Genomic DNA, 14,409 nt, shown 5'->3' on the forward strand with positions numbered 1-14,409 from the left:
CATGTCTTCTAACATCTGTCGAAACTTTGAAGCAAAATAATCAAAGAAAAGACCAAAAAATAGCGTTTTTCTGAGCCATGTTTTTTGCGTTTCAACGAAGCAGAAACTGGTTCGAAAATTTGGATTGAGCGCCACAGATAGGTTCCGCCCCTAACAACGACCAGAGTGATCTCATTGGTCAGTTTGCTGCTTGCTGCTAACCGAAGCGTGAAGCTCACACACTGCCCAGTCGACTGGTGCGTGCGGGCGGGGTGCGCTATGCTCAGCCGCTTCTCACATCCTGGTCACTGATTGGTTGGTGAGGAGACCGCCGACGCTGATGTGCTTGAATGAACTCTTCGGGGGTTGCTAGGGCTTACCTTCTATTGTCAAGAGGTAAAAACTGACTTGCGTGTCCCTTGATTGCGATTGCGTCGTAAGGAAGACTTTTAGGGTACTTTTTCTCGAAACAGTGATTTTCCAGATGTCTCGACATGCTCTCTTTTAAACATCGATATCTCCGCAGCCGATTATTTTTATAAAATGTGTTATATATCAATTTAAAGCAGCAAAGATTAGGGGATTATATCATACAATTTCAAATAATCGACCTCGCCCGACTTTAGGATCATTTTGTTGTAGCGGGTCACATTTTGTTTTTAATGCGTTTGCCATATCCGGCGAAGTGGCCAAGTTTGATGAAAATTGAAGCCCTGAGTACAGAGTTTATATTCAAGTTCTTTGTAGCGTTACGGACAGACGATGGACGGACGGACGACGGACAGACACACTTCGCAGGTGATCCCTTAAGCCCTGTCACACTTTGCCAGATGGACCCATCCTACAAGAAACGGGCAATATTTTGCTCATCCGTTGTTCAAATCGTCAATCCGATGGACAGAGTGCAAAGTTTCCGTTTTAGAGGAATGTACATGCACGGTTCAGGGGCCGGACAAAACGAAGAAACAACGCACCCGTGGCGATTGTGGACAGGACAGTGAAATGTGCGCAAATGCATGAGAAACGAATAGAACTGCTTGCCCACAGGACAAAAAGCACGAGGAACAAAAAGGTGAGGCAAGAGACGTACATCGAACGTCAGAGTTCCATTGACGTGACGGCTATCGGTGCTATAAATTTATTGCATCATCTTGGAGCGTCCATTGCTGGGGCAGTTCTGCCTCTACTACCCTGTACACTTCACTTCACATCTCATATCAGCTCCCATTAATATACCAAGACTAAGCCTTCTCCTCAATATGGTGGCTACTTGTTGCTAGACCTTTGACACCACTTTCTTCATTTTGGTCCTAAATATCACTTACATGCAGATTTACCTAAAAGTTTCTCACTTGAATACATACTTTCGTACATTCCCGATGTTACTTCACAAATTTAACCTTCTCTATTTTTTGTTTCTGATTGATATTTTTTCAGACTGTTCTGTATGACGACTTACAGCTGGATGAACATTGATTTCCTCAATAAAGGCATATAATTATTCTTCATTGAACTCATCCATTGTATTTGAAGATCCTGAAGTCATAGAACATTTGACGGCATTCAGAATATCAATGTCAGCAATACATTTTTCAAGTTTGGACAATTGACTCAAGGTTGACTGATTGAAAGGGTATTTTATTGAGTAATGTCCATTTGCAGCCGCAGGCTGGATTGCAGTCATTTTACAGAAATAAGCACGATACTATAAAATATGTACAAGATTGTATAAAGTACATAGAATGAAAAATGAATATCTCAACATATTCGTCACACAATATCAACATTCAAAACAAAAACACAATTCCCATTATACATATTACAATTTCTAACATCACTATTCTCATTACCATAAATAATCACGATTACTTTAAAAATATCTCTAAATTCAACTTCTTTCTCATCTTCCTCTGTTTTCCTTTTTCTCTTCTTTTTTTGTTCTTCTTATTCATTTTCTCTCTTTTTCCTTTTTTTCAGCTTTACATTATCCAACTTTCACTTTTTTTTACTTTTACCTCATTTTGTTCACTAACAATATCCAATATTGATTGTGATTATCATAACCACACATTTGATATCATTACAACAAAGCCCACCGTTTACAAACGTAATTACTCTTACAACAATCAATATCACTTCACCCCCTCCACCCCCCCCCCCAAAAAAAAAAACCTTATATATTTATCATTGTTACTTAAAACATTGATTTCATATTTCAAAACAATTGGTCAAACATAAAAAAGAAAAAAAAATTCATATATCACAGATCACATAACACAGAACATAAGAAGGCAGGTACACCCTGTATTGCACTATTGTGTATGGCAGTATTGCAATGGCTGAGTCAGAAAAGTTTGCCTGAGACTTTAAAAAATGGAACATGGCATAGAGGAAAAATGAAAAATTGGAAATGAAATCAACAATGAACATAAAAACATATTCTGTGCTTATTTTACATATACTGGTTACTTGCACTTGTTGATGCAGAGGTTTTTATAAACATTTCTCAAATACTATATGACGAAATATATATTGCAATCATGTCATTCACCAGAAAAAAAAAACCTTAATCATTTACAACATTACATTTATATCAATAGACTTGTTAAAACATAAAGCAGGAAAAAAAAAACAAGACTTCACATATCACATGATTCAAGTCATTAAAAAATAAGACAAACAAGCGTGCATTTCAATCAGACAAAAAAAAAAATGATTAAAACTGTTACAAAAAAACGGCAGGTGGGAGAGAAAGAACATCCTAACTAACAAACAAACAAACCATATGTTTGGAGATCAGAAAAGGACATTAAAAAATATATATATTCTGTTCTTGAGATTTGGGTTTCTGTCCCTTCCATTTGTTGGTGCAGGTGGTGCTACAAACACTTCTATCACATTAAACTCGGTTACATTAGCACATACACACACTCTATACAGTATCTACACATGTACATGTATTTGAAAAGGATCCTAATTTACAATGTGTTGTTAAAAGATACACCATAGGCAAGCACACGCACACCACACACCCCCACACACCCACTCACACACACACACAACATAAATATTCATTTAACAAGCGAATTAAGTGAGGAATAGCACTGGTCTTATATCTTTCAGTTCTGCAACGTAGAGTGGTGAATTTCTGTTTACTTCTTGTATTGTGTGAGTGATTACGGGTGGCGGAAGCAGGTGGTGCAACTTGGAGGATGGATCCAGGAGGGTCCTCGCGAGGAAACACAGAGGTCTCGCGCCTGTCACTGAGGGTGGGGAGGTGCAGAGTGTCCCCTAGCGTCTGAATAGCTGGAATAGTTTTCGACCAGTGGTGATTCTGCAGGCTCGATTTTGTATGCGCTCAATCAAGTCAACCTGTTTCTTGGTGAGAGCCGCGGCCCAAACAGGAACAGCGTATTCTAGAATTCGTCTAACGGTGGACAGATAGACTGTTAGGAGGTCAACTGGGGGAGGTCATGGAACTTAAGTCTGCGCAGAATGAAGAGTCGACTGTTGCCCTTGCATAGCCATGCTGCTGACCTGGGTGTCCCATTTCAAATTTGATTGGATGAACACTCCTAGTAGCTTAACAACTTTGTTGTTCTCCAGCACTTGGTCGTTAAGCGTTATTATGGTTGGTGGTGGAAGCGCCCTTGCAAAACATATATCCATGTTTGCACACTTCTTCAAGTTAAGACGCATGTTACTATCAATTGCCCATTGTTGTAGTTCCATTAGTTTATCAGGCAGTGAAGATTGGCTGTGATCTTCCGACATTCGACCACCGTTAGTCGTCCACGTATTTGTAGTGTCGGATATCAGTAGGCGCGGGGCTCACCTCGTCGTTGTTGAAGACGTCGTTGATTTAAGGCCTGCAAAGACAACTGGTCCAAGCTTCGTACCCTGCGGGACTCCTGACGTGAGGATACATGGGTCAGAGAGTGTGTTCTTGTACTTTACTCGCCGTTCTCTGCTACACAAGAAATCTGCGATCCAGGCGACGTATGACGGAACCACTCCCATATTGATCAGTCTTCCAACGGCGACAGTTTGGTCAACGTGGTCGAAAGCTTTAGAGAAGTCAGTTAGCAGGAGAGTCGAAAGGGAACCAGTGGTGTTCGCGTGTTTGTGCAAGGTGTCCAAGATGTTAACAAGACAGTGTGTAGTAGACACCCCCTTCATGTTCCCATACTGTGCTGGATCTAGCTGGGGGCGCATCATACGTAATGTGTCACGAGCCACAAAGTGTTCTGCCACCTTCGCGAAGTGGTCTGTCAGGGCGATGGGACGAAGGTTGCTGATTGTAGCGGGTGACGATTTTGAAATTGGAACAACATTGGCTCGTTTCCATTCCAAAGGCACTTCGTGATCACCGTAGGAAGCGTTCATGATATGTGACAGGGGACGAGAGAGTTCATAGGCGAAAAGCCGGATGAACCTAGCAAAAACCCCGTCAGGACCACAAGACTTCCGCTGTTTGACATGATTGAGTTGTGTGAAGACTTCATGCGGTTCTACATGGAGCGGTGGCGGTAAAGGTAAGTATGCGGGCAAGCGCGATTAGTCAAGCACAGAAAGATCACCACCGATTGACGCGAAGTGCTGACATATAGCGTCACCGATAGCTTTATGGTCGTTCGGGGCAATATCAGGAACAGTGATGCTCATCTTGGGGGCATTTCCAGACAGCATTCTGATATGTCTGAACCATTCACCAGGAGAAGATTTCTTCAATCTTTGCACTCGATTGGCGTAATTGTTTTTCTTCGCTTTGCGGATTTCTCGTATCACTTTGTTTCTCAGTTGTCTCTTTAGGAACTCGCGCTTTTCGCTAAATGCTCTCTGTCTTTTGGCTATCAGGGACTTGATAAGAGTGATCCACACTTTGTCCTCACTATGCAGTTCCACTGACCTCTGCGGAAAGTATTTGTCGACTGATTCATGGATTGTTTGATAGATGGCCGAGCACTTAGCCTGTACACCGTGTGCATCATATACCTCTGACCAATCGTGGTCAGATATCCATGTTCCGTACTGACGAATGCTGCTATCTGGCATGGGCCGCACGAGACGTTTTCGCGTGGTGTTGCTCCGCTGAGTCTCGAAAGTTGGCAAGAGTAGGACGCAATTGTGGTCGCTAAGTCCTATGGGTGGTATGATCTCTGCTGGTCGATAACTGCTAGATCTGTTTGTGAATATCTTATCAAGGATGACATCACCGCGAGTGGGTTGGTCAACAACCTGGACGAACGCGTTAGACATGACTCCGCTGAGGTCCAGGTGATTAAGGTCACCCATGATGAAGACCGCAGTATCGGGTTGTTTGGTTAGAATAACGTCAATTGTAGATCCGATATGATCAAGGAGTGATGCAGCAATTGGGCTACGGGGTGGGTAATACACTGCTCCAATGACTATTCTCGAGGAAGAGCGAGGAAGCCGAGGAGGACGGAGAGCAATCCACAATGTTTCCATTGGCAGAAAAATGATTATTAAAACAACTTACTCGAGATGGTCTTTGGTGACGTGAAGTCCTCCTACATTATCCTTGACATATAATGGCATCTACACAGAAAATCCACTGAGTCACAACACTGGAAAACGGGCAAAAAATTGTGAAAATAGATTGCAAATTAGGAGCGCCAAGGAAGGTGCGCTTGTGCTGCCGAGGGCGCACTTGTCTAAAACCAAGGTTTGAAGCAGTCTCTATTTTCTCTCAAACAGTTTCTGTGATACGACGTACATCATATCAAAGGTATAACATGAAGATGGCTCATTTAGATTCCCTAATGCTATTTGAACCTTGACGTCATTGGTTTTAAGTTTGATGGGTTTTACTCATCGTCTCATTTTCAACTCAAAGTTCACTCACAACTTTTAACCCGTGAATATCCAACAGTATCTCAGCCGTTGCCCAGTCATATCGAATTATACTTCACTGCCCCATGATAGTGAATCTGATCAAGGCTGCCCTTTTTGGTGGTAAAACCTAAAACTAGTGTATTATAGGTGATGATGATGCTTCCCTAGATTTGTTCAGATCTCTGCAGTTCCTTATTATCTACAACAATCTTACAACAGCCATGATAGTAAACTAACTAAAAATCTTGCTTTTCCGAAAGAAGAACTTTTTATTCCCCAAGTAGATGATGGTCTTCCGATCTTGAAACATATGATGCATTTTGCTTTCTTTTTGATGTGCCTCTCACTTTTTCACCAAAAACACAACATTTTTGCATTGTAAATTCGGGGAGACTTAGCAAAGTAGTTCGAATTTGTTTCGCCTTTATCAAATCATGTGTCCATGTCAATTGGTCATACCAGCCAAATTGCCTGCGTCTCTCAGGACCAATTTGCCACTTCTTGGACCGCATCTGCCTTCTCTGTTGCTTGCGATGCCTCCTCCAGGCGGCAGTATACTTTTGCAGGGCCATGTTGGCATTCTGCAGATTCAGATCTGCCTATTAGACTGCCCTGTATCGATGTATAGATTGGAGCCGGTGGCAGTTCATCAAAGACAGAGAGGCATTAAATTAGAAGGGCGAAGTCCTACAATGTTTTTGTGTGTCTTTGCAGGAGCCAGTTGCAGGAAGGCCAATACATATACGTTTCAGCTTCATGTCCTGTTCATATATTGTGGATGTGCTGTAGATATCCTGTAGATATGCTGTAATCATCACTCATGACCGTCCTATCCGTTTGTCATCTGTAACTACATGCGTTATGCCTGGTAATTGTCATGTGGCTATGCCCGGTAATTGTCATGTGGCTATGCCATGAGTATGCGTTCGATGTGCTGTACACAGTCGTTGTATCCGTTCCATCTCTTGCAGCAATGGACTTTACAGGAGACCTCGCGGATCAAAACACGTGGAAAACGACAAAGTACAGTACAGATACAGGAGAAACGTGCAACTATAGGACAATGGTCGGATCGCACTATCCGTTTTTTGCGAGGAAAAACTGTACGACCACCATGCACACATGCACACAGATTCCACCCATATTACATGTATTATACTCCAAACACACACACACACACGCACACGCATACACACGTCACATATAAGCACCTACACACCATACACAACACATACCATGCAGCCCCCCCCCCACATACACACACACATTTTCACATTGCAAAATTGAAGATAATATAAAGTTTTGGTACCTCAAAAGTTTCCCTGAATTTCCTTGTCTTACGTTTGTGTTTCAGGTTAAAGTACCTTTCATATAACTAACACTGTGAGACTTAATAATAATAACAATAATAGTGGCCTCTTATAAAGCGCTGAAAGTCCATCAATAATGGACTGTGTGGTAAACCAGTATCAAGAGAACTTTGAAGATCATACGCTTTTCAACTTGTAACCAGTGAAGTGACTGAAGAACGGGAGTTATGTGACAGGATTTCTTAGTGAGGGTGACAAGTCGAGCTGCAGAGTTTTGGAGGCGTTGAAGTTTGGAGAGCTGTCGTTGGGAAAGGCCGAGGAGGAGAGAGTTACAAAAGTCAAGGCGAGAAGAGATGAGGGCGTGGGCAAGCTGTTCTGTTGCACTTCTGGTCAGATAACTACGAATGAAGCTAAGGTTGCGAAGTTGGTATCTTATGGGCATTGAAAGACATATTGACATCGAAGATAACGCCTAAATTGCGAGTCTGGGGGGATGGGTAGACGACGTTATCACCAACGTGGATGCCAAAGTCCTTCATGTCAACTTACTCGCCCCAAAGTGTTCTCATGTCTTAGTAATCATGCAATTAACTGCGACCAGCAGCCCCATACGCATAGCGTAATGGGGCTTCGCATTGTAGCATTCAGGATCATGACAGATTTAGTATCGCGGGTAATTATCAATTTAAAATCCAAAAATTTCTTCAATTTGAAGACTTACCAATTAAGTTGAAGTATTGAAAACAGGCTTCGGGCAACGTTTGGTTCTGCCAATAGTCCCTTTCTGTTCGAATTGATGACTGAATATGACTCCGTCGAGAGGACCTTGGGAGAGCTACATACACTGAATACTACGGCCAGCGCATGCGCACACAAACATCTTATCCGTTCATGGATTTGAAATTTGTGCGCATGTGACAAGCTACGTTTTATTTTGCCTGCACAAATTGTCGCCATCGAGGTCAAAAATTGGGAACTACACGAGCAGCGCAATTTGTTGCCAGGCGACAAATTGTGCAGAGGCGACAATTTGTGCCGTCAACTCCTGCACAAATTGTCGACCAGAGCCGGGGGTAACAATTTGTGCCGCAACAACCGTACGTGCTGCGGTCTGGCTGCCATAATAAACGCCTTCCTGCAGTCTGGCTGCCATAGTAAACGCCTTCAAGGAAACAGAGTGGATACGGCTAACCGGTTCCTTACAATATCCTAAAAGTTCCATACTTACCCACGCCGATAAAAATCGGCAGGGGGTATGATAAGGGTCCCGTATCTTTGTTTGTTTGTTTGTTTGTGTACAAGATAACAAGATAACAAGAGAACGGGTGAACAGATTTGCACCAAATGTTCAGGGAATGTTTGGATAGTGACAGGAAAAAATAGATTAGATTTTGGTGATAATCGGTTGACCCTCGCAAATTCTGTGTGACCGTGTAGTTTTGACCCCATAGTATAGTATGATGAGACGACCACTCTGAACATTTTCCCGTTTCTCACTTTGCGATTTTCCGCTACCATACGAAAACAGAACTCCCAGACGACGGACATCGCTGCTCAAATGTTCATAAGAATTTCGAAATTTACGTTTATTTGAGGGACTCTTCCTTCTGAATTTGTGAAAATTCGCTTTCCGTCGTCACAAAATGGCCCGTAATTGGTGATTTTATATTTTAATATTGATACTTTTTTTTCACTGGAGGAACATTCCTCAATCACGGAAAATTTTTGCTCGGTCCCAGTCACACTGCAGTGCGTATGTTTCCATTTCTCAGTGCACTATCTCACTGGGCGAAATTTGAAGTCTTGGGCGAAATTTGGACACAGCACCATATACTACTGTATGTCTTTTTCATTACCCACGCCGAGATTTTGGTGATGATCAATTGACCCTTGCAAATTCTACGTGACCTTGTAGTTTTGACCACATTATATAGTATTGCAACTACTCTGGGTCTGCCGCCTTAGAGGGCCCCTCTAGTTTTTGTATATGATCCACCAAGTTTTCGAAATCAATGGGTTACAAATTATTTCCGCCAAGAAAACAGGGTCCCTCCCCATTTTAAGAAAAGAAGCGCAACTTTACCTCGGACCAATCACCGGCGAACCAGATGCCAGTAGCTAGTTCACATCGAGGAAGGTCTTCGCATGCAGATTTTGTTGCAGGTTTTTCTTGGCCCTCTTGCATGCAATCCGAGTCGTGTAGCACGCCGTGTTCTCCGTTCATCATACCCCGAATGCAGAACACTGACCTCTGTCTCGTCCCTTCCGTACCACAGCTCACGGAGCAATGTTGCCAAGGACCTACCCACCAGCTGGGAGATATCAAAAGGGAGAAGCGAAGGTTGTCTATGTGTTTTTTTTAAACTGTCTGTTTCTCGTTTTGTCACCGTCATTTTTCTTTCCTTAACACTTCCCATGACCACAGCCCTCTGCTTATGACACAGGATGCAAAGCGCGTGACCGCATGGGCATCAAGAAGAGCTGATATGCCTTTAGACAACAAGTAAGGATTTAAATAGACAATAAACTGAAAACGATGTCGCCGTGACTCTTGGATTTTAGTCACTAAATAAGCTGATTACCTACGATAAAAATAAAATGCAATGACGCACACTTACGTACGCGTATGCGCCAGTCATAATTGTACAATGCTTCATATGAGCTTTAGAATAATTTGGTATAGACCATTTTACTGCATTAAAAAAAATGCACCCGCGCACTTGTCGTTTGCACCTACACGCGCATATGTGAAGCAATAATTGTATTTTTTGCATGGGTTCCGTCTATGATATCATGGAGATTATGTCCATTAAAAAAAATAAAGTCTACCCAACTTGATATGACGTCATAGGGGCCCCATGAAAGTTGAATTTTCGGGCAAGTGACAATGGCAATATACAGTGCAAATATGCGAAAAATGCGTATGTAAATTCTTTAAAACTCTTTAGGATGGACGACGACCACCCACCCCTCTTGATTTTTCCCTACATTTCCTGAAAGCCGATTGGTTGTTTATGTGATATGACGCGTCATGGAGGCTGGAAAATTTATTTTCTGTTTATGACATTCCTGTATAAAGTAAAAGTACAACATTTCAAAATGACGTCATTAAATCTATAATTCATATGAGCGTATCTCAATTGCCCTTGATCAATTTTCACCCAGATTTCAGAATTTGTAGCTTAATAAATTCTCTGTCGAATCATGACTTTTTAATTTGGCAACATCATAAATGTGAAAAAAAAAAACAAGAGCGGGACCCGGGGTCCCGAAAGTATCGCAAGTTACTTTCCACGCATTTTTGCAGCCTCTAGTTAAAAGGCAAAGTACTTTAAAGTACTTAGCTCTATCACCTCTGGTTCTTGAGAAGGGTTTGAAAGATTCCTTAATTTGGGGGATTTGGGCCCTCCAAGGCCGGGTCCCTTGGGAGTACGCTGCCCATTTGAACACATTGATACCCTATCCCCCTTGGAATGATACCTGCCAAGTATGGTGACATTTGACCATGAGATTTTCAAGAAGAAAATAGAAATGTAAACTTTAGGCCCCAATTTGAACCATATCGCCCCACCGGCTATATCCCGATCGCCCTAGGGATGCTATACCTGCCAAGTTTGGTGGGAATCTGTCATGGGTTTTTTTTAAAGAAAAATATGAAAGTGTAAAAAGATTACACGACGGATGACTGACGCTGGACAAAGACGGATCGCAATAGCTCACTTGGGCCTTCAGCTCAGGTGAACTAGAAATGATTCTTAAAGCTATCTTTATGGCAGTCTTTTTTAATGCAAATTGACATCATTTTGTTCATTTAGCAATAACCAACTTATCTTGGGGGATTTTTCTCCCAGCTTTTATATGTTATAGTTGACACTATATACTCTTGTTTTGTTTTTTCGGGGTTTTTTTACGGGATCACGTCTAGAAATTTTGGTGATATGGGAACCTAGAGCTGCGATTTATGGAAATTGTGTGCAATAACAATGATCGTCTTTTAAAGATGCCGCGTTAGAATCCTGGTGCGGGTAGGTTTTGTTGTTTGATAAACATCTAAACAATCACATGGAAAATCGTTTCCAATCACGGATTGGATCACCTAATTTGTCAGTCTTGACAAATATCTAAGTCTAGTTTGAAATTGGTGTCTTTATGTATTCAAAATGACAACGCAGTCATGATATACATGTTTGTAACAATAAACTTGTGGTATAAGTGATAGTTTATCCAACTCACTGAAAATCAACGTAAGCAAAACGACAGACAGGATGAAGTATTTAAGGCTGGTCGTTCATTTTTAAGCAAAACTGTATGCATTTCCAAGAGGATATATCACATTATCCGCTCAATCTGTCAAAATATCGAGTGCTGAAAAAGAAAGTGGCATATTGATACTCCTGATTTTTGAACATTTTCTTTGAAATTAGCGGACTTACATTGCTGGACATTGGTGCACGTTGCACGTTCGCTGTATGTCGTCTGCCTTTTGATCTTCGCAGTACATATCATCCACCATCCCAGCTACACGTTCCATGCACACCACATTAGATCTCTGCGACCCTTGGACCAGTAAACATGCGTGAGTAAAATGCACTTAGTGATGTTCTCGCATAAGAGGCCTTCAGAGTGTATCTCATTGTTCACACCTTTCCTTTTTGCATCTTGCTTTTACCGCATCTTGTGAGCAGACGACTCATATCATTCGTTTGTTACAAATACGTAGAATATTGTTGTTGGGTTGTTAGGGTTTTTTTTTGGGGGGGGGGGTGGCCACTTCTGGACTGAGCAGAGCAACGTGATACACACTTCCAAGCAATGCTCATGAGCGATTGTTTTCCAAAGCAAACGATCATCAAACATTATCACAAAAGTGGTTATGAAAAAACAAATAATGCAAAATTACCAATACCAGTGTGTATAACGTAATAGGATAAGATGAGTGAGATGAATAGGTCAAAATTTGGCCACAAAGTTTTAATTCCGCCACTTCGGGCAACCATGTGCATGACCATTGTTTCTGAGTTATATCCATTGTCACAGTATCAAGCATTTATATTGTTAATCACTAAAACCACGAGTATATGATTATGTAGAAGATGACATGTCAACAATATGTCTTTTATAGATAAGAGAGTTTGTTTCTACAAAACTACATGTACTCTAAACATGGCCGGCGCCACGTTTTCAAAAGTGGGGGGGGGGGGGAACTTCAGACTTCTGGTGCCACTTCCGGGTTTCATGAGCTAACAAGCAAACAAAAAGCCATACCGCACGCTCACACTTTTCTAGGTTTAAATGTTTAAGCTTCTACCAACCTTTAATTGTAGTGGGCAAGCTTTCGTCCTACTCCTGACTACTTTCTCAAGCCTTTTGCATTGAGGTGTTGTCGTGCTGCCGTTGCCTGTCTTTGTTGATCACTGGACCATAGATGGGTGAGAGGGTATTGCCAGAGTCTCCATTGAGAGCTGGATTAATCCTTCTGATCCAAAGTGATTCCTTTATTTTTCTTTTCATCCAGTTGCTTTCAAAATCAATGATAAGAGCCTCATCTCATTCAATGTTATGATTAATGGTAGAAGCTTAAACATTCAAATTTATTGTCATCCCCAACCGATGAAAGTTTTTAGGATTTTTCTAGGTTTCTATCTATTTCTTTCTGGTGCCACTTACGCACTTCCAGGATTAAAAAAAAAGTGTGGGGGAGGGGCAAAGTGGTGACACCTTTGTATGGTACCAAAAAAAAAGTACCGAGAACCCCCCCCCCCCCCCCCCCCCCCGCCGCCGGCCCTGCTAAACGTGATGACATGCAGAGATGCAAGCCTAGTTACAAGCAGGGAAGCCATCACCTCTTACCGACTCCACATGACGCTGAACAAGGTGACCAGTCCCCAAAGGCCCAGGAGAAATGCTGAACTGGTGATTCAGTCGTCTCGTTGGCCAGTTTAGGTACTGTATACTCGTACGCTACACCCGGGTTCTGTGCTCGGAACAACAGCTGGACGAAAACAACAGAGAATGACACATATTACAATGGTTACAACGATACGTTCACGAACAATCCCTCTCTATGACGTACTGTATGTGTGTACATGGCAGTACATGACATCAAATTTCATTAAACTACGTAATGGTTTGATGTGTTTGACAATGGGAACGAACAAAAATGTTCTCTTTTTGTACCGTCTTCAGGAGTGCCAGACATTCCATATATCTGGCATAAGTGGTAGCATCAATCAGTAGAATAGGTTAATGTGAAACGGAAGAGGACACTTGAGAAGAGAAGAAAGAGAAGGTTAATGGAGAAGAGAAGCGGAATATATGACGAGCAAGAGGAGAGGAAGCCGACAAACGACAAAGAATGAGCCGGGAAACAGGGGTTTCCTAACCATGATGTGCAATGGCTCTGTGATAGGTCCTTGTGCCTCGACGCGCTCCTTGTCTCCAACGCGCTGGTAGCTGATGGTAGTGCCCACTGCCTCGTATTCCCCACTCCACTCGATTATCCAGTCACCATTCAAGTAGTAGCGACCTGCAGTGTCCCGAATGGCGATGTAATTGCCGGCAGCGGCAATTTCCTCCACCACTATGTTGCGCGCGCCGGCGGGAATGACGATCGCTTCAACGTAGCCTGCCATAGCCAGAAAATGAGCACGCCACTGTGAGTCCTATAACATCATCCCTCACACAAAGTGAACATGTTTTACTATTTGCAAATCTTACAATGGTTTAGTGTCACAGTGCAAGCATGGGATGTGCGTTTCCCGTGTTTTGTCATGTTTCATTGCCGTTAGGGCAGCGAAGGATATTAGTAACTTTTCTCCCCTTACTCCGAAGTTACATGCGCTATATTGAAAAAAGCACAACCTTCTTCGAGCTATATATTTTCTAAGAGTGTCGGCGTCATATTTTCGAGCGCTTATCCATTACTAGCTTGGTAATGTAGTTTGAATATCTAACTTAAAACAATGTCTAATTGAAAAAGACGTAATATGCATTACATGAAACTTTACATTCTTCTCCCTAATCCTTTACTTCAAGCTGGGATATTGCAACTTATATGTTAGTCTTTTTTTCAACTTAATTTTGTATTCATTTATATATTTTGTTAAGGAAATTGATGAGTCAATGAAAGGAAAGGCGGGTGATGTTCGTTATTGAGAAGGTTCTTCAATCAGGAAATGTTATAAGGTTTTTTATTCCGAAGGTTCGTGATACGGAAACACACAAATTTCGCTTACATGTACGTTATAGGGGTTCGTTTCAA

The 14,409-nt window shown here is 42.0% G+C and overlaps 1 protein-coding gene across 1 annotated transcript in view; it reads right to left on the minus strand.

The window, feature by feature from the left end:
* Nucleotides 1-14,409, minus strand: part of LOC139742442 (A disintegrin and metalloproteinase with thrombospondin motifs 7-like) — a 177,026-nt gene that overhangs the window by 59,737 nt on the left and 102,880 nt on the right. Inside the window, exons 16-19 of the mRNA XM_071652981.1 lie at nt 13,532-13,773; nt 12,999-13,140; nt 11,582-11,705; nt 9,232-9,460 (exon numbers count right to left, since the gene is read on the minus strand). Of these exons, the coding sequence (XP_071509082.1) occupies nt 9,232-9,460; nt 11,582-11,705; nt 12,999-13,140; nt 13,532-13,773 (737 nt within the window). The remainder of the gene's footprint in view (nt 1-9,231; nt 9,461-11,581; nt 11,706-12,998; nt 13,141-13,531; nt 13,774-14,409) is intronic.

This window comes from Diadema antillarum, unplaced genomic scaffold, assembly GCF_040938485.1.
Source record: "Diadema antillarum isolate AM-2024a unplaced genomic scaffold, OU_Dant_1.0 seq00000999_RagTag, whole genome shotgun sequence".
Lineage (NCBI taxonomy): Eukaryota > Metazoa > Echinodermata > Echinoidea > Diadematoida > Diadematidae > Diadema > Diadema antillarum.